Consider the following 24,307-nt stretch of genomic DNA (forward strand, 5'->3'; position numbering starts at 1 on the left):
GCGCCATCTAATGGCCGCTCCTATGAAACTTTGTTACAACATATTTCTCGGGAAAGCTACGTTTTCCCTAATCAAGCAATACTAATATGGATAAGTTAGTTAAGTCTAAATTTAGATAAGCGAAAGAACGAATACTCATTTTGAGATCAATGTATAATGTAGTTAAGATCAAATTAGTTATAAAATCGCGACAGCAATAATTTATATATATTTGTATTTATAGCTATTGAGCGTTAAATTTTTAATAGTTATTTAGTCAGTTGTGAATAATGATTGAGCTAGCAGTTGTTATTTTATACTTAATGAGACAGAGATTATTTCTTGGTGGACGTGACTGGGCAACAGTCGCTACTCTGCAATACGATATTCAACTTTAGGTGGTTAAAAGTCTTCTTCAGACAACTTGGTATGCTGATAAGAGTAACAGAGAAAAACAAATCCAAATCGAAATAAATCTTAATTGTTTTGCAGGGTAGACGCCTGATGTCCTGAGCATAGACACGATTTCGACTGGGCATATACATCATAGTTATGTTCCACTGTGTGATATAGATACATTAAACTAATTAAGTACATAGTCGTCAGCATGGATTATAATAAACAGCGAAAATTTTATTGCGTTTTCATTTTACCTAACTAGCACCTTTTTATTATCTCCAGATCTTGGATGTCTGTCCGTAGATTGAACAGATTCATTTTAAATAACCAGATACAGACCTACTTAAAATGTGTTTAATTTCACTTTGTAAGTGCTGTGACTACTTTTGAGCTACATACCCTACTTTTTTACCCAGAACCTTTGCCCATATAAGCCATACTGTTCCCTACAAACAAACCTCACCGAAATGAGTCTTTTTATCTTTTATACAGTATGAATTAAAAAAAATACCAATTAAAAAATAGCTTAAAGCTAAAACAGCAGCTAAAAGTAGCTTAGTACAAATACGGTTTTTAACGAATAAAAAAATAACGTTATCAAATAACCGGTAATATTTTTTAAGTGAACGCATTTTAGTACTACCAACCGTTTAAAACGAAAAAAGTACTACCAACATTGCTGTCAGTAATGTCATGTGTCGTAAAGTTGGTGGTTGGTGTTGCTTGGCTTGCTTGCTTTCTTTACTTTGCTTGTACGCGCGTCGTCGGTCATTTGGATTGTTTATCTGAAAGAACACTTACCCGCATGACATACCAATTTGAAAAATAAACTCTAGTGCTCGCAACAAATACAAAGAAACCATAAACCGTGCCAACAATTCGTGGATGTACAGAAATATGTGAAAGTGACAGTCGCAAATCGACTTCGTTTTTTGTGTGATTATAATGTTATTTCGCATATTTTCAAGTACCGCCAGTTAATATTGTTTAGTGGACACCAGAAATGTTACAATTGCGGTATCTTTCGCGTATAGAGGACACCTGAGCGTCGTCATTATGTACGATGCGGGATAGACGGGAAGTATAACGTTGCCATCAGGTCGAACTTGGGTATAATGCAACACGAGTGCTTGCCGGACGGGGCCAGGAGCAGGTACGAGCGGCGGAAGCCGACGAAGGTGCTGAAGATAGCGGAGAGTTTCACGAACTTGGATGAGACGGCTAAGGCGGGACGTTACGTGCGGGGTCCCCATTCGAAACTCGGGCGCAGATTCCGTGAGCAAGAGAATGGCGGGAGGACTAGACGCGCAGTGTGTTGTGATGATGATGATTGTGATAAGGAGTCCAGTGTTAGTGAGGAGTCGGAGAGACTCGGTGACCGGAGGGTGACGGGCTCGTCGTGCACGGCGCTACGGACGGCCGTGGCTGCTCTGTACCCCTTCGACGACTTCATCCTGGAGAAGGTCGGCTCCGGCTTCTTCTCAGAAGTTTTCAAAGTAAGTGGCACTATATTTTCTATTTTCTGATGCTTTCAGTATCATGTCGAGGGATATTAAAAATACGTTCTTAGTTATTCCAATTAGAACTTCTAATTGGAAAACTCAAATTATCAGCTATTCTATACTAATACTAATATTCTAATATTAATATGTAATAGTAAAATCCTTGGAGGTTTCAATAAATTTGTTTTAAATGCAATTTCTTTAATATTCCTACTTGAATTTATAGCAGCGGAATATCAAGCTATTGAAATTATGTAATTAAATGTTAACCTCATTTGGCAGTAATTAATTAATTTCCAACTGGTGTAGGTATTTCACTACAATGTTTGATAACCAGCATTAAATTATGTTCTTTTCAATCAACTTCCTTATATAAAATACTTCACATTAATAAGCAGATAATTGTCACCCACAAATCATATTAAATTAATGCCACAATAGCATTCAAAATGCCAAATGTCCGATATTACATAGCTGTAAATATTTCCAATTATAACATCCTCATATTTGGCACAACTTCATTTTCTCGAAATTAATTTTAATTTCTTACCATCACAATTTCACCGACAAAATTGGCACTGCGCCTTGTGTTAATTTTGAATGAGCGTTTTACCTGGGTATTTTCTGTGCAATGGATATTGAAAGTGTTTAAATTTATTATTATTTATTTGGCCTTTGCCCATGACATTGCACATGCAAGAGATCAAAGGCAATAACCTTGAATTATCTTGAAACCATGAATACCAATTTACGTTTGATATTATGTACCTACTCTGTGTAATGCATTCCTGATGTCATTCCATAGGAATGCCAATCAATGAATGAATGTGTATTCAATTCTATTGCTTCTGTTTAACTTATCAGCTCCACAGTCATAACATAGTTAGAAAGAGACCTATTATAGTCAAAATAGCTATGATTCTAGTCTGATTTTTCAGTACCTCCTTAACTTTTACCTAAGAATAATTTTCACACATTTTGATAAACAATTTGCAAATAAAAAATGCCCGTAGCGAGTAAAATGCTTTAGATGAGTACCTAGTTGTGATTGTGTAATATTTTTAGTAAACTTTTGGCACAACATCAGCATTTTTGTTGCTGGTGTATTTGAATAGGATTATAATATTTTTTGATAAATAAGAATGAAGATGTAAATGCTCTCATCATCATCATCATCATGTCAGCCATAGGACGTCCACTGCTGAACATAGGCCTCCCCTAATGCTTTCCACGTTGATCGTTCTGGAATGGAGGCCGCGTACCGGAAGGCGCAGCGTGGGACGTCCACCTACAAGGTGGACCGACGACATCGTAAAGGTAGCAGGGAAGCGCTGGATGCAGGCCGCTACCAATCGATCAACGTAAATGCTCTATTATTTTAAAATTATAATTTTTAGGAATAAATACTAACATGTAAGCCCAATCACAACTTGACTAATCTTCTAAATTCAGTTATTACTTTCGTATTATTTTTCAAGAAATATGAAGCAATTTAGCATTATTAGCAAGATTGCTACCATTCGTAACGCATCGCTAAATGTGTTTGTGGCAAATGTTTTGTTAGCACAAGTGACATCGAAGAAAAGCATGTTTCAACGCTGACATCATTTGTTAATTATTCATACATGACTGAAGGAATTTTATTTATTATATGAAATAAAATTTCTGTTAACAATAAAATTGATGACTAACTATTTAGTTTCTTATCCTTGTTACAAATATTATTTAATTAACGCAAAAATATTAATTTTACGTATTAATTTCAAAATGTATAAATTTTAAAAATAATTAACTCATTTAAAATAATTTCAAAAGTATTATTAAATATTTCTACTAGATGAATTAATTAATTCAGTACCAATTATTGATAAACAAACAATTAGCAATAACTCAAAATAATCGCCTATTAAATTAAACTATCTACTGTCCATCTTTATAAAAAATGGGTAAGTTTGATGTTTTTAATTAATTGTAGTACAACCGCGCCCAAATGCCCCCTCGGGCCTTGGCGGGCCCTCAAACTGGGACAAATCAGGGAAGCCCGGCCGCCTCCGCCACGCCTCCACGAATTTAGGAAATCTCACGACGACACAAACGTAAAATAACATAAACGAACGCATTTTGTACTGATATATTTAGTTCTTTAAGCCTAATGCGTAAAAAGAACTTATTATACTATTTTTCCGTTTTCTACGTCATGCAAATGACGATGAGTTTAAACGATGAAAAAATCGAATTGATGAAGTCGTAATCGTATAGCCAAGTTTTTATGGCTTTGCGCGGGAATTCCCCTTTTCTACGACACTCAAGGGTGCGTTTCTGTCAAACAAAATTCAAATTATTCAGCCCCCCTAGACAAAACGCACTTTTTGATCGAATCGAAAATCGAATCCGTCAAAACTCCATACAAATAACTTTTAAAAAAAATAAAACCGACTTCAAATGCGTGAACACAAATAATACCTATTCAACAAAAAAATAATCGTTCAAATTGGTTCATAATCGGCGGAGATATTGCGTATAAAAAAGTTCATCCCCAATTTTCCACCCTTGGGGGTGAAATATTTTCTTCAAATTCGCATGAAACCACCCTTTTGATAATACCTATTCAACAAAAAAATAATCGTTCAAATTGGTTTATAATCGGCGGAGATATTGCGTATAAAAAAGTTCATCCCCAATTTTCCACCCTTGGGGGTTGTTTTTTTTATTATTAAATTTAAATGGGACCACCCTTGAGGTATTACCTATACGCCGAAAAAAGATTTGTCCAAATCGGTTCATAATTGGCGGAGTTATCGCGTAACAAACATAGAAAAAAAAAAAAAAACATACGGGTCGAATTGAGAACCTCCTCCTTTTTTTGAAGTTGGTTGAAAAGGGGCTTTTCGACCACTTTTCGACTGGTTTGCGATTATAATTTGCACTTTGTCTAGACCCACTGAGATGATTATAAACAAAATGATTAAGGGTGGATTCGACCAAAAAGAGAAAATATTAATCTCTGAATAAACGGTCTTGTCATTTTGACATATTTCCCATACTGAAACTGTCAATGTGCCAGTTATACCAAGAGTTATTCTCGGATAAAAGTTTGGTCGAATCGGGCCTTAAGATTATAGTTTCGTATCGGAGGCCAAGCCCCAAACTCACACTTTCAATCAACACGCAATGATCTTACAAGAAAGTAAGTGATTGATGTCAGAATAAATTTTATTTCTTACATTAGCATCTTTTTTCGAGTCACTATAAAAACTCGGCGGCGTCGTCTCAAAATCTTCAATGATCATAATTCAGCTAATTTTGCTAATTTATCACACCCGTATTCGCGAAATACGCGACAAAAACTGTCTATTGGTGCGACACGAGAACTGTCGTCACGGAATGATCTCAATTAGCAACTATTGGATTGATTAATTCGCACATATTGCCCGCCAAAGTTGGTTGGAGTCAATTCCTTATTTCTCTTAGAACATCTCCTGTTTGATAGTTTCGTAGGCTTACCTTCACTTCGTACCTACTTGGGTATATTTCTCGAGGTAAATTGCGGAGGTCTGTGGTACGTGTTTGTTACATTTTCGGGAAAAATCTTTATTATGATTGAGCGGAAAAGTTAGGCTTTCCTTTTGTTTGATATTTATAACCCGTCCATTTCTTATCATCCTGGAAAAGCTATATTTAATTAAGAAGTTAATATTTTCTCGGTAATGGATTAAGATTATTCATGAGTCTGACTGCAAATGATATAAAATGTGATACATCGATTCACGTGGCGTGTTGAAAAGTTTCAGTGACACCTGTCGGTCTCGTAATAATAAATTGTAAAAGAAAAGTATTTAGCGTTAAGTTTCCAATTATCTCGTCATCAAGCTGTGGAATCTTTCGGAGTAGACAACATGGATCCAAGATATGTTGCGTCATTTGTGATGCGATGCAATCCCAGCAAGTAATTTACGTATGCAAAAGGTTTCCATTAAACGATCTGTTAACATGGACACCATCGGCATACAAACGAGGCAGGTGACTCGGCCGAAACCTAATGTGATGATAAATTTCCTGCCGACCTCACCAAGGAAATGTCCTCAGGAAATTCACTAGGATGTGTCTTAAGAGCCTATTGTTGTACAAGGTTGTTAACGTGTGGATTTGGAAACGTTCTGCGAATGTTTTTATGTTTATGACCTCCGGTCTTATGATAAGGAAAGGAAATGATTGCTACATATTGACACGCCGGAGTGTAATTTTGTCAGTAAATCCGTAAAAACTTTAAATCAAACAAATACTTATCTGTTATTTAAACCGATTTTGAAGAATCTATATGAAGAAAAATAAGAATGAAGGAACAACATTTCGGAAAAATAGAGGTGCAAAACACACATGGTACACGAAATATATTTGTTCGAATATTTACTACTTTGTCTTTGAGGATTATAGAAGGTTATTCATTTATGTAATACGTGACTCATTTTGTTCCTTTCATATCAATGCGCAATACGCAATACTTACCGAAATAAACAAAAGTGGCGCAATAGGCAATATCGTAGATGTATGCATAGGCACTAAAACTAGACGTTACACAAATCGAAGTTAGCATTTAAGTCTATGTCTAAGAACATAAAATCTTGTAAACAAATAACATTATGTCGAACGCCGATTTATATGCAAAATTTGCTGGTCTTTGAAAACATTTGCGAAAGGCTTGCACAAAGCATGCATTAAAATGCACGGTCGTGTAGATTCCACCAGAATTTAAATGTTAGGGGGCAAAATTTAATTTGCAATCATTTGTCGTCGCCTTACATCGATTGAGGCCAGAATTTACACAATTTACTCAAAAACAAATTATTATCATCACCATCGTACATTTGCTATCGTACGTGCATACCTATGACTAAGAAGTAAGAAGCGTCAAAAATGAAATTATGTAAAACAAAAATTTGGCAAGGCGCGCGCTATCAAATTTTGCTTCCAAATTTTTTCCCTGACTGTTCGGTATCATTAATCAAGCAGCCAGGGTTGACGGCAAGTTTTTGTGACAAGATTAAAAGAAAATAAGATTGCTGTGGTCGTTAGAGAGAAAAGTCCATAAGGCCTCTAAATATTACAGAAAACTGATATATCTTATTGAATGAATTTTTTTGAAGTTTCAAAACATTCAACAAGATATATCAGTTTTCTGTAATATTTAGAGGCCTTATGGACTTTTCTCTCTAACGACCACAGCAATCTTATTTTCTTTTAATCTTGTCACAAAAACTTGGACTTTGTCTTCACATTTTACTACATGTGTGTTAAAAAGTCGTTACCAATTTGGTTTTACTTTACAATGTCAAAGACAATCGATGTTATTATCTCGTCGTCAGGTCCGTCGGGAACGAATAAACTTCTGACTCACAACTTTGTTATGTTTGATTGTTCTGTTTTGCCAAAATTTTAATAAGGACACCTTCAGTTTGTTTGCCAAACAAAATACTGTCGCAAAAGTTTTAATTAAAAACAATAGATGAACGTATGTTAATTGTCTGCTTCAGCGATCGTGAGTCGTGATCGTTAAGAATTTCATGTGACTCTTTGGATGAGTCCCACCATTTGTCTTCTCCAAAATACAATGGTCAATCAATAAGCAGGTTACCTTTGAACTGTCATTACACCACAGAATAAGTAATAGTACAGGTACAGAAGGATTACTCCGCAAGACGATTTAAATAAATGCGAGTCTTGCTACGACGCGATACAGTGGAATTCACCTCGCACAGCACTACGTACCTACAATTTTATTCACCTACAAGTTTTGTCTCTTTCTATCGCGTGCCTCTGAACTCTTCTAAAACCGGCCAAGTGCAAGTCGGGCTCGCACACCGAGGGTTCCGCCGTACAAACGTAGCGGTTTACAATTTATGACGTATTAAATCAAATTACTTACTTGATTCCGTTGCGAGTAGTGGCGAATTTCAAAATATGCGGTATGATTATTTTTTATTTATTTATTTTTCCTATATTTGCATTATAGGTAGGTACCTACCTCAGCGTTTTGAGTTTTTGCGTTGATTTAGAATTTCTCACAGTTTAGAGGCAATTAGATTTAAGAAGTGTTTGATATGAATTTCAACTTTAAAATCTCTACGCGTTCATGTGAAAAAGGGTAGGTAGTAAGTTTATAATTATTAAAAAAATATTTTGTCATGTAAGCAAAAATAATATTTTAAATTTTATATAACTTCAAATTTATCATTTTCGCAATTTTTCCTTTATCTGTACTATACAGGGTGTTTGGTAAATGGGTATATGAGCCGACACTAGCCCATGTTAACATGGGCATATAAATGATATGGTGAAGTCAGAAATTTGATATCATCATTTTATTTTTTTAAATTTTCATACAAAATAAATTTTATAAATTCCGATTTGTATAAAAATTAAAATAGTTAAAATGAAGATATCAATTTTCTGACTTCACCATACCATTTATATGCCCATGTTAACATGGGCTAGTGTCGGCTCATATACCCATTTACCAAACACCCTGTATAACGTTGCTTCGTGCCGAATTTCAAGATTCTGAGTTCACAGGAAGTACCTTGTAGGTTTTGATTCCCTAGCGTGTGACGGAAATTCGTCTAAGGTGTCGGTATAAACTGCTGTATCTTTTGATCGCGTTAACTTAGAAGTTTGATTTTTTTACTTCTTAAAGGGACAATAGATCTAGGTATTTGGTATAAATTTCAATTTTGACACTCGACTGATATAATACCCGCCGGCGGGGCGCTTCGCTGTAGGTAATTATCGGATGTACCGCGCGGAGTGAGCCAGGCCTGATTACACAAACACGTTCCTCTAAGTCAGCTTTAAACTTGTTGACTTCGAACTTTAATTGAAGTAATAGTTTGCGCGCAGTAACTTTTGACTTGCGGTCGGCAAATTACTATTATTTGAAGCAAAATAAAACACATTGCTGTTATTATTTCTGGCCTCAGTAATCCCCCATTTTACTCATCACAATGATGATAAGTGGACGGCATTAACTACGCCAGACGTTTCTCTCCCTTCGAATGAAAACAAAAGTAAGGGCTAATCTGAAAAGAAAAATATCCTCAGGCAAATAAAGGGTGGAAACCAATTTTCTTTATTCGCGTATGATGTACTCCAGTTGTAAGTGGGTAGATTGTGGAGTACATTCAATCAGACAAATGTTTGAAAGACTTGGTTCTGGCGCCGTATTTTGTGGTGGAGTGAATACAACTTTATAGAATTGAAAGTAATGTTGAATTTTGATTGTATTATATTTGATGCCATTGATTGATTAACATCAACTTTGCATAAGGTTTGCTTGACCGATCGTGAACGGAGAATAGTATCATTTGGATGTCAGTGGTAGGTGAAAAAAATATGTTCTAGACTTAACTGTTTATTCTTTGCGGTAGCTAATTATATGTGAAGATAAGAGTTTGTTTTTGCGACTTTCTCGGTGCAGTATAGCAAAATAAATCAAAGTATATTTCGCTTATGATAATTTGAAAAGGCCAGAGCTCAATTCGTAATAAAGATTATTTTATACATCTACTTGTGCGACTCAGTGGTAGGCATTCGTTTTATTTTCCAAGTTATAAGTAAACAACTAACCTTGTTTTTCCTTCGTAAAACGCTTTTCCTCTAGCGCTGCCTAATTGCGCCAGCATAATATGATCTTAACCATCTCATGCTAAATCCAAGCGTTTTAATTTATCATCGAGAGAGAAGATGTAGAAAGCATCTGGAAAGCGAGCAGTATCGCAATAACAACTCGATTTCCTTCATCGAAGGAAACCGTGAGTCATGCGGATGCAGGATGTAACCTTCGAGCAAGGTTCACGACTCCAGTTGTAAATCACTGCTACAACTGATGTTCGCACTTCACGCATACGATGTCCACGGTATTGGTGTTTACTATAATAAATAAGTTGATGATGTTTACTCAGTGGATAAATAACAAAAAAGTGTGAACATGGAAAATTTTTTTCTTATAAAGTTTTCTCAACTTCCTTCCAGCTCTAGCTATGTGAACTGCTATAGTCACCAATTATAATATGCCACGGTTATTTGGTCAATCGGACTCCGCAAACACACCTTTATCCTGTTTTTCTATCTAACTTGGGGAAGTCACGAAGCGATTACGATTGACAATCTTAAATTGAACGTCATTATTGTCTACCAAAGCTAAACCGGGAAAGTAACAAAAAATCCTGGAAAATAAAATTGCGCTTTTAATATATTTAAAAAGAAGAATTTATTCGTTTTAAAAATAAACCAGAACATACAAACCCAGTGTCCATACAAAAATTCTGGCAGCTAAGACTGCCGCAGTTGTTGGATAACAATGCAGCGCTGTTTACGGTCGAATGCTCAAGGTTACTAAGAAAACGTTTAGTCAACCGAAATTATACCATTATTGCCATTGTCACGAGAGCGACACTCCCTTGCGGTACTCCGACCATAGAATTGCATTCATAACCATTTTATTTATAAACTAGCCCAAACTAAGTGCTACAAGGTCCTTTATTGGAACCCATTTTTTATTAGGTATTTTCCGTTACTATATAAAGTCGGAAGTGGATTAGGAACAACCCAATTAGTATCTGAAGTAAAAGTCATGTACGACAATTGATTTCAGGATGTACCAGCAAACTTTAGAAAATTAGGTACATCAAAAAAATTTACTACGTGTTTGTGATATTAAAATAAAAAGAAAACAAGCGATTAAACTGGGTATAAACTAAACACAGCAATAACAAAATCTTCACCACAACACTCGTAACATGAAACAAAAAATGTTTTTCATCTCACCGCACCAATTATCGTTTTCATTCTATTGCCACTACATTGTATCGGAGTTGGTGCCAAATGATGCACTCCTGGTCAAAATGGATGTGGTTTATTTTCTTAATAGTGCTTTATTTTCTTAATATTACTTTGTTTGTTTCTGCAAGACCTTCATGAGCTCGGAATAACTCTTAATCGTCAAGATCATATCTTAAGAATAGTTTTTAATCTCCTTTAATTAACAGTGTTGCTGAAAGTCCTTCAACATTGTCTATTAGAGTAATTGGTCAGTAACATGTTCTCTGGACATGGCGCCTAGTTGATTCCCCCATTGTGACTCCTGTTTCACCCGGTTTAGGAGAGCTAACACTGATTAAAAGCAATAAGACCTTACCAAACAGTTTGAGATGACCACTGTTAAATTCTACAGAAGAGAAGCTTAAAAACACATACGCTCTTACGATAATGACAGAGGATTTACAGTGTAAATAACAGAAAATAGAAATTCATAGCGTAAACCAATTTCAAAATAATTTTGTAAACTACCACAAGAATATTTATGAACAAGTGTTAAGCACGCATTTATACAAAACAGTCGCGTTGTAGGATAAGTTCTTTCAAAACACAATTAAAACGTTTAATATCTTTAGCAAATGTCTCAATAACACTACTAAAGATGGTTAGTCAGCCTGGCTGACGTAATATCAGCTAATAAACGCAATTAACAGCCTAATAAACAATTTCAATATCATAATCAAGTACCGCACATTATTTTAGAATTACACATAAACATTTCACTTAATGTGGAATTCCGTGCAGGATCACCTTCGCAGCAAGAAACAGGTTCTAAATGAACGAGCAATTATAACTAAGAAGGCATGTAATTAATTGCGCTGACATTTAATCATATAATAAGGCTCGTACTGGACAGCGTTTTTGGGTTAATCGTTCTTTCTTCAGGTCGGCGATATGGAGCGACCTTGTGCCGAAGGTCGTGTTATCATATGTGAAACGTCAATTACTGGTATTGTTACTTAACCTACGATTAGTCATAGCGTTATTTGTGTGTTTACTTTTTGTGCGAACGAATGGACATTTATCTCCAAAACGGTTTGACAGATTAAGGTACGGTTTTCGGTAACAAAAGTTTGCTTGTGATTGTGTCGGTCCTCATTATCTGAGTTTCTGAGATTAATTAGCCAAAACTTAGCTATTCTGATTTATAAAACGGCCTTCGACTCCTGTAAGTAAAAAAAAGTATGGGGATATGAAATTGTTTTCGATCGCGTCAAGAGTTTTTCAAAATAGCAAAACAACGTGTTTTCAAGCCAACCAGTTCTTCGTCGCCTAAACACCTGGCTACAGCCTTTTACAAACAAATTAATGATCACACTAATTTGACTGCATTTATGAGATAAATTACACGGTCATAGCTGTAATTTCCATGTCCAAATAGTTTTATAGTCCATTATCAGCGAATACGCTCGACCAGTTTTGAACTACATAGTTGCAGCTATTAATTGAATCAAAACCAGCTAGCGCTTCAAGATTAACATTAGAAAATAAAGCTATATTATTTGTATATTATAATTATGTATGTATATTCGCACCGTAAAACCGTCTATATTAAACTACAGTCATTACTCGATACTTTAAAATAGTTGGTCGTCTCGAGTTCTCGATCAATTCGGAACGTCTAGACGAGTGATTGTCAAACTTATCAACACATTTGCACTCCTCGGCAGCTCGGGCGAGATTTTATCTAGACCATATAATTAACTTTAATAATCAAAATCCGTTCTTGTAATTTAATGCTCTTATATTGAAAACTAATAAAATTTGCTGTCCGTGGTACAACTAAAGTTCTCGAATTAAGGTACACTTTGGGAAACAGTGTAATCCAGCTAAAAGTTTAGACGAGGGACACACATTTTATTAAGAAACTTGGGCCCACAACACACATTTATTTTATAAAACTTCTTCATTCATAAGTGAGTTCTAGGTAGGTGTATTACTTACTTACAAAAGCTAGACGGTCTGTAGTTTGAGAATATAAGACTGTCTAGTCTAGACTAGACGCCCCGGACAAAAATACCTAAATAGCCCAACGTCAAAATCCATATTATTTAAACCTTGGCGTTGTTCCACTTGGGAAAACTATACTTATAGTGCACCATCAAATTGTTTCTTATCTGCTCTTTCTATCTTGGGTTATGCAACAGCACTCAATGTGAGCACTTAATTATTGAACCCTACCCATAAATGGCGTAGCAAGGCTCATGCATGTGACACCACGCCAAAGATAATAAAAAAAGGGACAATATTATTTGATCCTCTAAAAACTAATTGATCTTTTTTGTATGTGCACTTTTAAAAATAAATGATGTTTTTTATTATATTTTATCTTTATATTAATTATTGGGTCTATATTAGTTGATCTACGGATAAATTATGAATGATCTTCATTTAAGGTAACATAATATTTATGTTTAACATACTCTTTTAATATTTGGTAAACAAAAATAATATTTGATCCTCTTTTTTAGTTATTGATCTTTAATTTTGTTAATTTGATGATTTTTATACCAAGTTTGCCTTTTAATATTGATCACCTAATAAATACATTTCGATCTATGTATAACTAAACTTTAAAATATATTTGATCTAATTAAAAATATTATTGGTTAATATTTTTAATTAAAAAATATCTTTTAATTTACGCGGTACTTTGTGGTTGAGTGACAATCGTCCGTCATTGGTCGTTTACTGAGTTGGCCAAGGGCTTAGCGGCCAATAAGCAAGCAGAATGGTACATTGCCATGTTTGTTTAAATTACAAGCTTTGCTTAGTTTGGGACTAGAGGCGCTATGTAAAATAATTTCTTACTTCTGTCATCCCTGAACCCGACATCATAATTTTTACCTCTTTATTTTTTTTCAAATCGCAAGGTTGATTTTCTCTTAGTATACCGATCTCGACCGTGATCAGTGACCATAAAGTCATCTGTCAACGGGTCGATTAGACACGATAAAAGCACTAAACGATATTTGTTTACTTTTAGTGCGACATCTCGGGTCGCAAGGACCTGATAAGTTTTTTTTCCAAATATTTACTGTGACGAAACAATTGCAAAACAATATTTATCTTTCGTACTACTGAAAAGACCGAATATATCCATCCCGCACTAACGCATCCAGCACCTAACGATGGCTCCTACGTATAAAGGCGAAACTGCCCCTTACGCCTTTTTCCAATGAGGATCATTTCGATTTTTAGCTGTGAATGCAGATTTATAGGGCTAAGAAATCCTTAATACACAGTGCAAAAATTTTTGTTCTACGACAAAAATTGACGAAGTTATGGCCAAATTACTAAAAAAGTTCACTGACCGCCCGGCGCGGGGACGATGACGTCATTATATCCGATCCGAATGCTGCCGGCGTACTGCGTGGATAGAAAATATTTTTTTCTAGCCAAATTATCAGTTTTAGAGAAAAACTTGTAATAACATTTATTCATCAGAATAAAGTAAGCTATCGATAGGTAATTTTTAAAAATGGAAATTGTGAAAAATAACGCAAAAAATCCATACGCTCATACGATTCAATGGCACGCAGAGACGCGATTGGGGTCTCCGCGGTGGTATATTTGGCGATTTATTCAAATAAAGTGTACATAAGTGTTGTTAGAGTCATATCTTCTTCCAAGTAAAATATAAAAATGTATAAGTATTAATTTATTTAGCTACTTCTAACAATAAGGTATAACTTCTAACAATAAGACATTGCTATGAAAATCATTTCGATGTACACTTACTTAATACCTACCTGTTATTTAGTTTTTCTGAGTTAAACCTACGCACCTACCTATCTATTCGCCGTTCCCATGGGCGGGCCAGCTGCTGCAGGAAAGGACAGCCGCTCCGTGCTGGAAATCTATTTAATCTTAGCCTAGAAGCTGGGTATGACTACCCCGCCCCTCTCCTCTCCCCAGGTCATAAGCTGGGCATGACTTCCCCCTCGGCCAGAAGTTGGGTATGATTTACCCACCCCCCTCCCCCCCGGCCCGAAACTGGGTATGACTTGACCCCTCCCCCTCCCCCCAGGCCAGAAGCTAGGTAAGGCTTGCCCCTACCCCCAGGCCATAAGCATAAGCTGGATATGACTCCCCTTCGGCCAGAAGCTGGGTATGACACCCCCCCCCCCCCATGCCAGAAATGCCAGAAACTGGGTATGACTTGACCCCCCCCCCCTCCCCCAGGCCATAAGCTGGGTAAGGCTAGCCCCTCCCCCCAGCCCTAGAAACTGGTTATGACTTGACCCCTCCCCCCCCCCCCCCCCTGTCCCCAAGCCAGAAGCTGGGTAAGGCTAGCCCCTTCCCCCAGTCTAAGCATAAGCTAGGTATTGACTCCCCCTCGGCCGGAAGCTGGGTATTACTTACCCCCCCCCCCAGGCCAGAAACTGGGTATGACTTGCCTCTCCCCCCTCCCACCAAGGCCAGAAGCTGGGTAAGGCTTGCCCCTCCCCCCAGGCTATAAGCTGGGTATGACTTATCCCCCCCCCCCAGGCCAGAAACTGGGTATTAGCATCATATTATGTATTATTATGTTCAATACAAACAATCATTAAGTTACACTCACCCCAACCGCGTCTCCGCATTGCATCGAATCCTATGAAAATGTGGTTTTTGGACATAGCAATACTTATTTTTCACAATTTTTATTTTTAAAAATTACTGGTCGATAGGTTACTTTATTTTGGAGAATAAATGTTATTAAAAGTTTTTTTCTAAAGCTGATAGTTTAGCCGGAAAAAAATATTTTCCATCCCATTAGTACGCCGGCTGCGCTCGATTCGGATATAATGACGTCACGCGGCCTTGCGTACGTTGACTTTTAGCGGCAAAAACGGCCTATGTTTATTACTTAATATCTTCGTAAGTAATGGTCCGATTTGGATAATTCAAAAAGATATATCTTTCTTATGTCTTAAAGATTAACGTAGATACTAGTTTTATTGAATTTTCTACAACAGTACTGATCCTCATTATTCAAGCAATGATTTCATTTTGCTCTAATCTATAACGTCAGTAAGAAAAAAAAATTTTTTTTCCATTAGATACAAAATAAAATTTTAGGCAAATAGGCGTATGTGCAAAACTACGCCACGTATAAAGCCCAATCATACGATTCGTCAATCTATACGAGTAGTTGCTTACATAAATATATATTTTTTATAATCCAAATCTTAAATAAAGCCATGAAAATATTTAGCAAATTGTTTTATTTATAAATTATGACACATTATATCCGTACCGCGCGGGAATAACTTGACATCTCGACCTGCACTTTTTTTTTTTTATTAGCTTAAACGTTTCCTCTACCTTATACCCTTCTGGTATAAAAAACTCAACTCGAAATACCCAAAAATACTTGAAATACAGATCTTGTTCATAAGTAAATATCTCTAATTTAGGCAATAAATATTTGACATAACGATATATCAAATTAATATTATTCGTACAAACATTTATATTTCGATTTATCAATGTATATCAGAACATGTATTTGTTAATATCTCGACTTATACATTTATGGATTTTCGTTTTTAATTTGACAAAAACAGTTATCAAGTTATGATCCCCTCTGAGTACTAAACATATCCATGATATGTGCAGTTGTCTAGTTATGCACACTGTCAAGAGTTTGGATATTTGGAGTTATCCAGCTATTACATTCGTATAATCATATTTTTATATGCGTCATTAGCAGTTTTTAAAATATAACATTGTCAGGATTTCGAGTGTCTTTAAATATTTTTTACTTAGCAACCCCTGAAAATATATTTTTAATATATTTAAGCGTTAATTATTACTTTTATTACTATTTTCAATAGTTTAAAACTAAATTAACGTTTAAATAGCAAGTTGAAAGTAGAAGGATAAGTTTAGTCAATAGGTAGGTACTATCTACTAATGTTTTTTCATAACAGACTAAGATTTCGTTTGACAACCGAATATAAGTAAAAAATCTAATAATAAACTTTTAGGTCAACTTTAAGTTCCGGATATTTTTTATAGTCTATTGACATCAATGACATTAATTAGGAATAATGATGAGGTAAGTAGGGTCGATACGCCAGATCTCGTCCATTTAGTGAGTTGGTAGATTTGAGGAATAAAAATAATATACAATTTTTCGTAATCATTTTGAACGAAAAATTGTTGTCATTATGCTCCCTTTAGTCTTTATAAGTATAGTATTAAACTTGCTCTAAACCATTAGAAGTTTTAATATCTTTGTAATATTAATATAATATAGAAAAAATGCATTCAAAATCACTAATAATTAATAACAGTATGGAAATAAAAAAATATAGATAAAATCTTACTAATTGGTATTCAAAATATTTAGGTATCACACTTAATAATTATAAACATACATTTATATTTTAGTTTATTTCATTTTTTAAAATTTCAATAGTATGGCTCAATTTGCAATATTATGGTCTCCTCACTAGGCACAGTTTGCTTTTTAATATTATTTACAACGTCTGTATTTAAAAAATTGTCGTGATAATGTGGACGCAAATTGGCTATCACAAAGGGTAAGCTACATTTGGAGCGTGTATTAGCGTCCAGGAAAAGGCCTAAGTACTGGAAAAAATCTTTGTGTTCGATAAGTCATGTAAATAACGTTTTAAATAATATATAACATGCATTGTTTTGTATATTTTAATATCTTAGACCCAGTTAGACCAGACCGCGATCACTTCTGACGCAAAGTGGAAATTTCATTGTAGTAAATTCGCATCCACCTTATTTTAAGTGTCATTTAATTAAGTACAATCACCGATATCATTATCCGTATTGTATGGTTCATGGTTAAGGCTTAGAGACTGCGGTAAATCCCAAACTAGACCTAAATATATTAAAAACTTACCTTGAAACGCGCACCTGCTCACGTGGGATTTATTTTTGGCAAAAACGGTAGCATGCTAAAAGATTTTTTTAATGTGGGTTTACCTGTCATACATTCAGGGAATCATAGCAATAGCTTACGTTCTAGAGTGATCCATCATTTGGACGTGAACTGGACGGTGGACGGGAAAGGGCGTGTCGACCTTACGCAAAAATATATCCAGTTAATTTTAATTATTTTAAGCTTAATGGTAAGCCTAAAATAATTAAAATTAATTGTGCTTGTTATGAAGCATGGCTTTTGTTCTTTTATTTGTCTTTTTTTTAAATTTTAAGTAAACGTACAATTATCTGATCAAAAGCAATCATAATCTGCGATTATATTTGATTTTTCTAATAAATTTGTTACTATTTCATTGCAAAAGTGATAAAAATATGTTCTATTTTTATGTTTTGTTTTTTTACTTAAACTTCATTCAAAATAATTAACTTAAATCCAATTTTTACACCTTAAATGTTTGTTTTTCTTTGGTGAATAACTTGACAAGTCGTCGGTACACAACTTGACAAGTCTTTTTTTTAATAGATTAAGAAGATAATTTAATCAAATTCTTACGCCAATCGAAAGATACGCATCAAATTAGCTTATTTCAATCATAAAAATATCAATTATCATTAATTCCGATTTACCAGAGAACTCTAAACTTTAAAATCGCTCCCCTGAAAAGTACGCAAAAATGACATGTCAAGTTATTCCCGCGCGGTACGGATATAATTATTTAATTTTTAGCGTTAAGAGTCGCATCTCAAACTAATTTGAAAATTATAAATAACTTGAAAAAATCGAACTGCCTAAGGCATCGTGGGTTCAATTCCCGCTTAGGCAGTTCGATTTTTTCAAGTTATTTATAATTTTTAAAAATATGACACATTGTGTTAAAAGACCTAACTAAATCTCGAGCACAGTATATCGGCGTATTTGCGTTAAAACGTAATAACGATACATTAAACAACTTTTTCTAACTGATTTATTATTGATATAGCACATGATAACAATTAAAATAATTACATGCATAAATAAAGAGAGTAATCGCTTAAAATATTATATTTATGTTGTCATTTAAGTCTCTTTACGTTGAACAATATACATGAAATTATAGAAATGTGACGACGTAAAAGGGCAATGCGTAAAATCTCAAAATATATAAGAAAAATATAAAAATTGATAACAGCAGTAGCAAAAGCATTACATGTTAAGCCTAAATGTGAAATTTCATTAAATTCGTTTTAGTAGGTCAGAAGATATGACCCAAAAATATGGTTCTGGCCACTAAAATGGCTCTCCTGTAAAATTTACTTTTTTCACTTACGCCAGTATACGTAGGAGCCATCGCTAAGGTCAATTCGACCCGATAACGCAGTGTGAACGTGTTAAGTATGCTTTTTTAATAAAAAATAAATCTTTGAACATCAAGTGCCTTTAAATAGTTTCCATCCTTTGACTACAACTTAATAAAAATAAGTACCATAACATAATTATTTTGAAGATTATTTGATATAGACAAAAAATAATTTATACAAATCGAATTATTTAAAAAAGTATCACAATATTGAATATTTGGTGCTCATTTCTTTTATTTTTGAGGACCAACAAGTAACGATCAGATATAATTTTTACATGTCAATAATTTTTTGCGTAGTTCAAAAGAGATTAAAATATCGATCGATTTCATTTATTTTATGTCTCAAAGAAAGAGGATCAATCATTAAAATAGATGACCATTTAGATTTTTTTATTTGCCGTTTTTGCTAATTTAAAAAGATCATTTAAATACATGCCATAAAAAAACAGGTGTGTTCTATGCCAGTAAAAATCAACGTCAAGTTCTTTGAAAAAGATTGCTTTAATATAAAAAAAAGTAAGAAGTTGTTTATCTAAAAGTGTTTATCCAAGCTTCAGAGACATTTTTTCCTCAAATTAATTAGTTTCCTAACGTAATTGATACCTATCAAGATCATGAACGTTGAAAGACGTCATTGCTGAAAATAGTCGTAAAAACGCGCCACAAAATACCTCAACGACCAACGAGAGATCATTGAAAATAACAGTCATAAAAAGTAATAGCACAGCAAATGACTGCTCTGAACGGTTGTTGCTGAATGTGTGACTGTAGTTGGCAATTATTTAGAATTACCGGCACTTACACTCAATGTCTACTTAAAAATGTTAGAACGCTAAGTGATTATCGCCAATGCCCGCGAGAGGTGCGTCTTTCTTGTCATCTAAGTAGACAATTAAATTACAAAGCCTAAGACTTGGCGTTTACTCTAGAAATTAATTTCTTAAATTTTCCAGTCTGCTTAGCTCTATTGATGAGAGCTGAACTAGAAAAGATTCTACAAAATACATCAATCCGTAATTCAATTTGCTAGACATCTTTTATCAAAAGAAAGTACTTTCGGAAAACCAATAAAAAGTAAGCATTTTTATTTTCTTTAGCTGTATAGTCCGCCGGCTTAACTAGCCAAGCCAATTCATCTACCCGCACGGTCTAATTGGAACTTATCCCGCAATGCGAATAAGATGTCAGTGTATTTTCACTATTCACTTACAATCTAATTTGTGCTGGGACTCTTTAGAAAAATCCACCTTTACCGTATTTTTCTCCAACATAATTTAGCGACAAAGCGGGCTTATGAAATTTCGCCCAGTTTAAGAGCGTTTACGTCTAGCGTGGCATGTCAAGTTTAGGTAATTTCGATGCTATTTTTATTCACACTAAAATAATTATGACTGTGTGCGTGTTCTCACGCTCTATAGTCAAACCAAAATACTTTGATCCACCATCGTAAAAGTGTGCCAGGCTGTCAAGTGACAGCCCAAAGAAACTATAAAATCTTCAAATCTTCCAACACCGACTCCATAATTATAAATAATGGTATACATTAGTCCTAATCAATAATAAATACGTAAATTCTTTATCAAATAGTAAATTATCAAAGGTTTTTTACTATTTTGAGAATATTTTATACAGCCTATGTTCAGCAGAAAAAAAATAGAATTTTAATGGTGAGAGATTTTTTCAAATCGGTTCTATTCAAAACAAACTTTTCCTGTTTACTATTCTTTTTTTATCCGGAAAATGCATAACATTTCATACCCACCAGCTGCGGGGGCAGCTAGTGGGTTATGTGGGGTTCTTCCTACCAAAAGGTGGGTAGCCCCTACATCCACTAAAAACCTGACTGTTTCTGCCATGATCCATATGAGTGATATGAGGGAACGCGGGACATCGCCATTGGCTGTTGCCTGTAGCATTCGTCCTTAGCCGCCACCAGACACCTCCATGTCTAGCGACCGAGGCCTGTTAGGAAGGGACAGTTGGAGACCATAAGCTGTCCTCTTGCGCCCAGGGTGTCGGCGGCGGATAACCGGAGTGTCGGCTGAGGCCTCTCGCTCCCCCTTTCCACTGCTTCTTTCTGTGAAAGAACACTTTCACAGAAAGTAAGCACACTATACCATAAGATTATTTGTCTCATCATATATTTTATACCTACTAATGTAGATATTGTTTCCGAAAGCGAGCGGGTTCATTCCGTACCTGTACGCTTCATGCGTTCTCTAGCAAAAGCTGAAAATCAGTGTTCTGCCCTTTTGAGGGTAGTGTTTATACTGAGCTCTTTGCTTTTTGCATCGCTGCGGCACACATCACTCTGACGCAGGGAACTATTTGAAACGCTAGTCATCTTTATCTTATGTTGTTGTGTCACTTTTGTTATGTTGCAACTGTTGAATTTATTACTAACCTGTGTAACAAAATACCAGTGGTGTCACCTAGTGTGTTTCTTGACTAACTAACTTTATTTCGATATTGAATTGAATTTCAATAGCAACTATACATAATGTGTGTGTTAAAAGCATTAAAAAAAGTGTGTTACAACAAACAAACAGTTTATCTATCTATCTCACGCCTCTTCCCGATTGGTAGGGAGAGGTCATTTCCAACCGCCGCTCGTTCGCTTAGGCTGGGCACTGTTGGAGCGTGTCAGTCTACTGCGGTGATTCACGTGCCAAGACTGCAGTGTTAACTGACAACCATCTACAGGCTCTCGGCCTATACGGTGGAGGAATGGCCCGAAGCACCCATGGCCCGGTAGAACCTGGGTCGCCCTTTGTGTGAGGCGATCATGCCGTCGCACCCACTCCTCTAATACAGGCAGAACTGCCTCTATGGTGCGACGTAAAATTTGGCTGACGGCCAGGCGTACCCTTCAGCACTCTGGAGCCTAGATCCTCAAGCCTCTACCTTTTGGTTTCCACCTCTCGTGGTGCACGTACACGTACATTTCCCCTTGGGACCTATGGTCACCTCGCAACTGGCGTCTATTCTCGGTTGTCGACACTAGCTTTGTCGCCACTGAGGATAAATGGCATAAATAATATCGATTGTCACCAGTGGTGACACATACTTTCCCAGTTGTAGCTACAGGCTTTCTCACAACTTAGGTATGACAAATTAGAATAATACATCCCACTTATGCCTAGTGGGGACGTACACAAATATTGACGCAAATGTCATCGTGCATGACATACGTAAAGTAAAAGTCAAGTAAGACCAGATGAATACAAATATTATTAATTTTATTTTGAACTAGCGGCCGCCCGCGACTTCGTACGCGTGGACCTCGTTTTACTCCTTAGTTCGTAAAATCTGTTGTTTGATATCATGTTGATAGATGGCGTTTCACGGCTTCCCCCGCATGAATATTTACGAACGTCAAAAACAGTAGTTTGTCCAGCACTGTAGATTTTAACCAATGACGATAGATTACGCTTTTTAGACACGTCTTATTTATTTATTGAAATTTATTTGTCACATATCGTCATAAATTATAGCCTATAATTATGTTAATCTGGTTTATAAACAATAATACTGTAAAGTTTCAACAAAATCCGTTCAGTAGTTTTTGAGTGAAAAAGTAACAAACATCCAGACATCCAAACTTTCGCATTTATAATATTAGTAGGATTGTTGTACGTCGCCACTAATGACAATAATTTTTTTCCCATTTATCCTCAGTAGGGACATAGTCAGTGTCCACAACCGGGAATAGACGGACTGCGAATACTATGCGGTATCCACGAATTACCTCAGCCTGTGCCTCAGTGATATCATGCGTTGCGCTTTTTTGAACAGTAGGATGCTCCACGACTACACAGCACTGTGCCATACTCGAGCCCCATATAGGACCATATAACGCGCGACGCAAAAGTATAGTCAGCGACTCAGTGCAGCCGGGCCTCCGAGATTAGGCATCAACCGGCTTAGTGCGCCGGCGGTAGCCAAAAGCGAGACGATTCAAGTGGCCGTCAAATGACCACTGTCCAACTAACTACAATCCGAGGTACCTACCGCAAAGATTTTCCGACTGTAATATGTTGTGTATGTTCCCCCTACAACTAGGTGGGACCCTGCTGGCAGAGCATTCCTATTAACTATTCTGTAACCACCTATTTATGGCAAATAAATTATTAGTATTATTCCATTTAATATTAGTATACATACATAACTTGCTGTTCCAAATTTTCGTCATTCGTTTTCGTTTCATCGCTAAAAATAACTTAATTTTATTTTTCATTACGTCTGAAATAGAATTTGTAGTAAAATTAGACTGTAATGAAAAATAACAATAAAATATTTTAATTACCACGTGATCGCAAAATCTACCACCAAGATTTTGCGGATACACTATAAAAGTCCAGCTACCTGTCAAAGATCAACGTACGCGTGACACATGTCAGCAGAGCACCGAGCGACGTGACCTCACTCTGGAACGCCTCGAGGCGGACTGAATTTGAACGATTCGTGCGCGGCGTTTTATAGTACTTTTCAAATACTCATAGAAAAAAAATTACAATGAATTATTTTAAATTTCAAAGTAAATATTTTAGATAAGATATTCTTCTATTATATTAAGCTATTTTTGTGTTGAATAAAGGAAGAATATTGGTGAAAAAACCACTTTGATTTTTGGGTATTTCACGTTTTTTTAATTTGTGATTTCTTATTGTAAAATGCTTAAATCTAAAAATTTTCTCAGATAACTATTTGCCCAAGGATCTATGCTATAGGATATAAATGTTTGTTAAATCGTTTTCACAGTATTTTTATAAAAATTTCAGCTTGTAAACTGACGCTAAAGTGGAAATTTACAAAACCTGTGTGGACTTATCTTGATAGAATTCTTGAATACTAAACTAATCGCAATATTTTCTCAAATAACTATTTAGACGACGAAATTGCCTAACTATTTATGCCTATAACATATTTGTAGTATTACTGGTTAATGATTGTAACGAGTTGAAAAAGTACTGTTTTTGCGCCAAACGGCGTAAACGCTCTTAAGAATTATTAAATTCACAAACAAGAATTTTGTGGTGTCGTGGCTGGAATTCTTATCTATGTCTCTCCCATCTTTTTAAAACAAAACCAGCCTGCCTTTCAAGTAAACCGCAGTCCGCGGCTTATTTAAAAACTCATTACTTAACCAGCTGTTTTCGCCTTAAAATAGCTCCATGGTTAGTTACGTTGCCTTAAATGCGTAATCTACTCTAATATATTAATGAGTGTGTAATTGCGCATGCTTGTGGATTAACAAAACACATTACTTTCACTATCGGGTTGTTCTTCAAATCTGATATGGAAAAGAAA

The 24,307-nt window shown here is 35.5% G+C and overlaps 1 protein-coding gene across 1 annotated transcript in view; it reads left to right on the forward strand.

Moving 5' to 3' along the window:
- The first annotated feature begins 1,074 nt into the window (after positions 1-1,074).
- Positions 1,075-24,307, forward strand: part of LOC135071302 (uncharacterized) — a 109,635-nt gene continuing 86,402 nt past the window's right edge. Inside the window, exon 1 of the mRNA XM_063965093.1 lies at positions 1,075-1,874. Coding sequence (XP_063821163.1) covers positions 1,494-1,874 — 381 coding nt within the window. The 5' untranslated portion in view covers positions 1,075-1,493. The remainder of the gene's footprint in view (positions 1,875-24,307) is intronic.

This window comes from Ostrinia nubilalis, chromosome 4, assembly GCF_963855985.1.
Source record: "Ostrinia nubilalis chromosome 4, ilOstNubi1.1, whole genome shotgun sequence".
NCBI classification, from domain to species: Eukaryota; Metazoa; Arthropoda; class Insecta; order Lepidoptera; family Crambidae; genus Ostrinia; species Ostrinia nubilalis.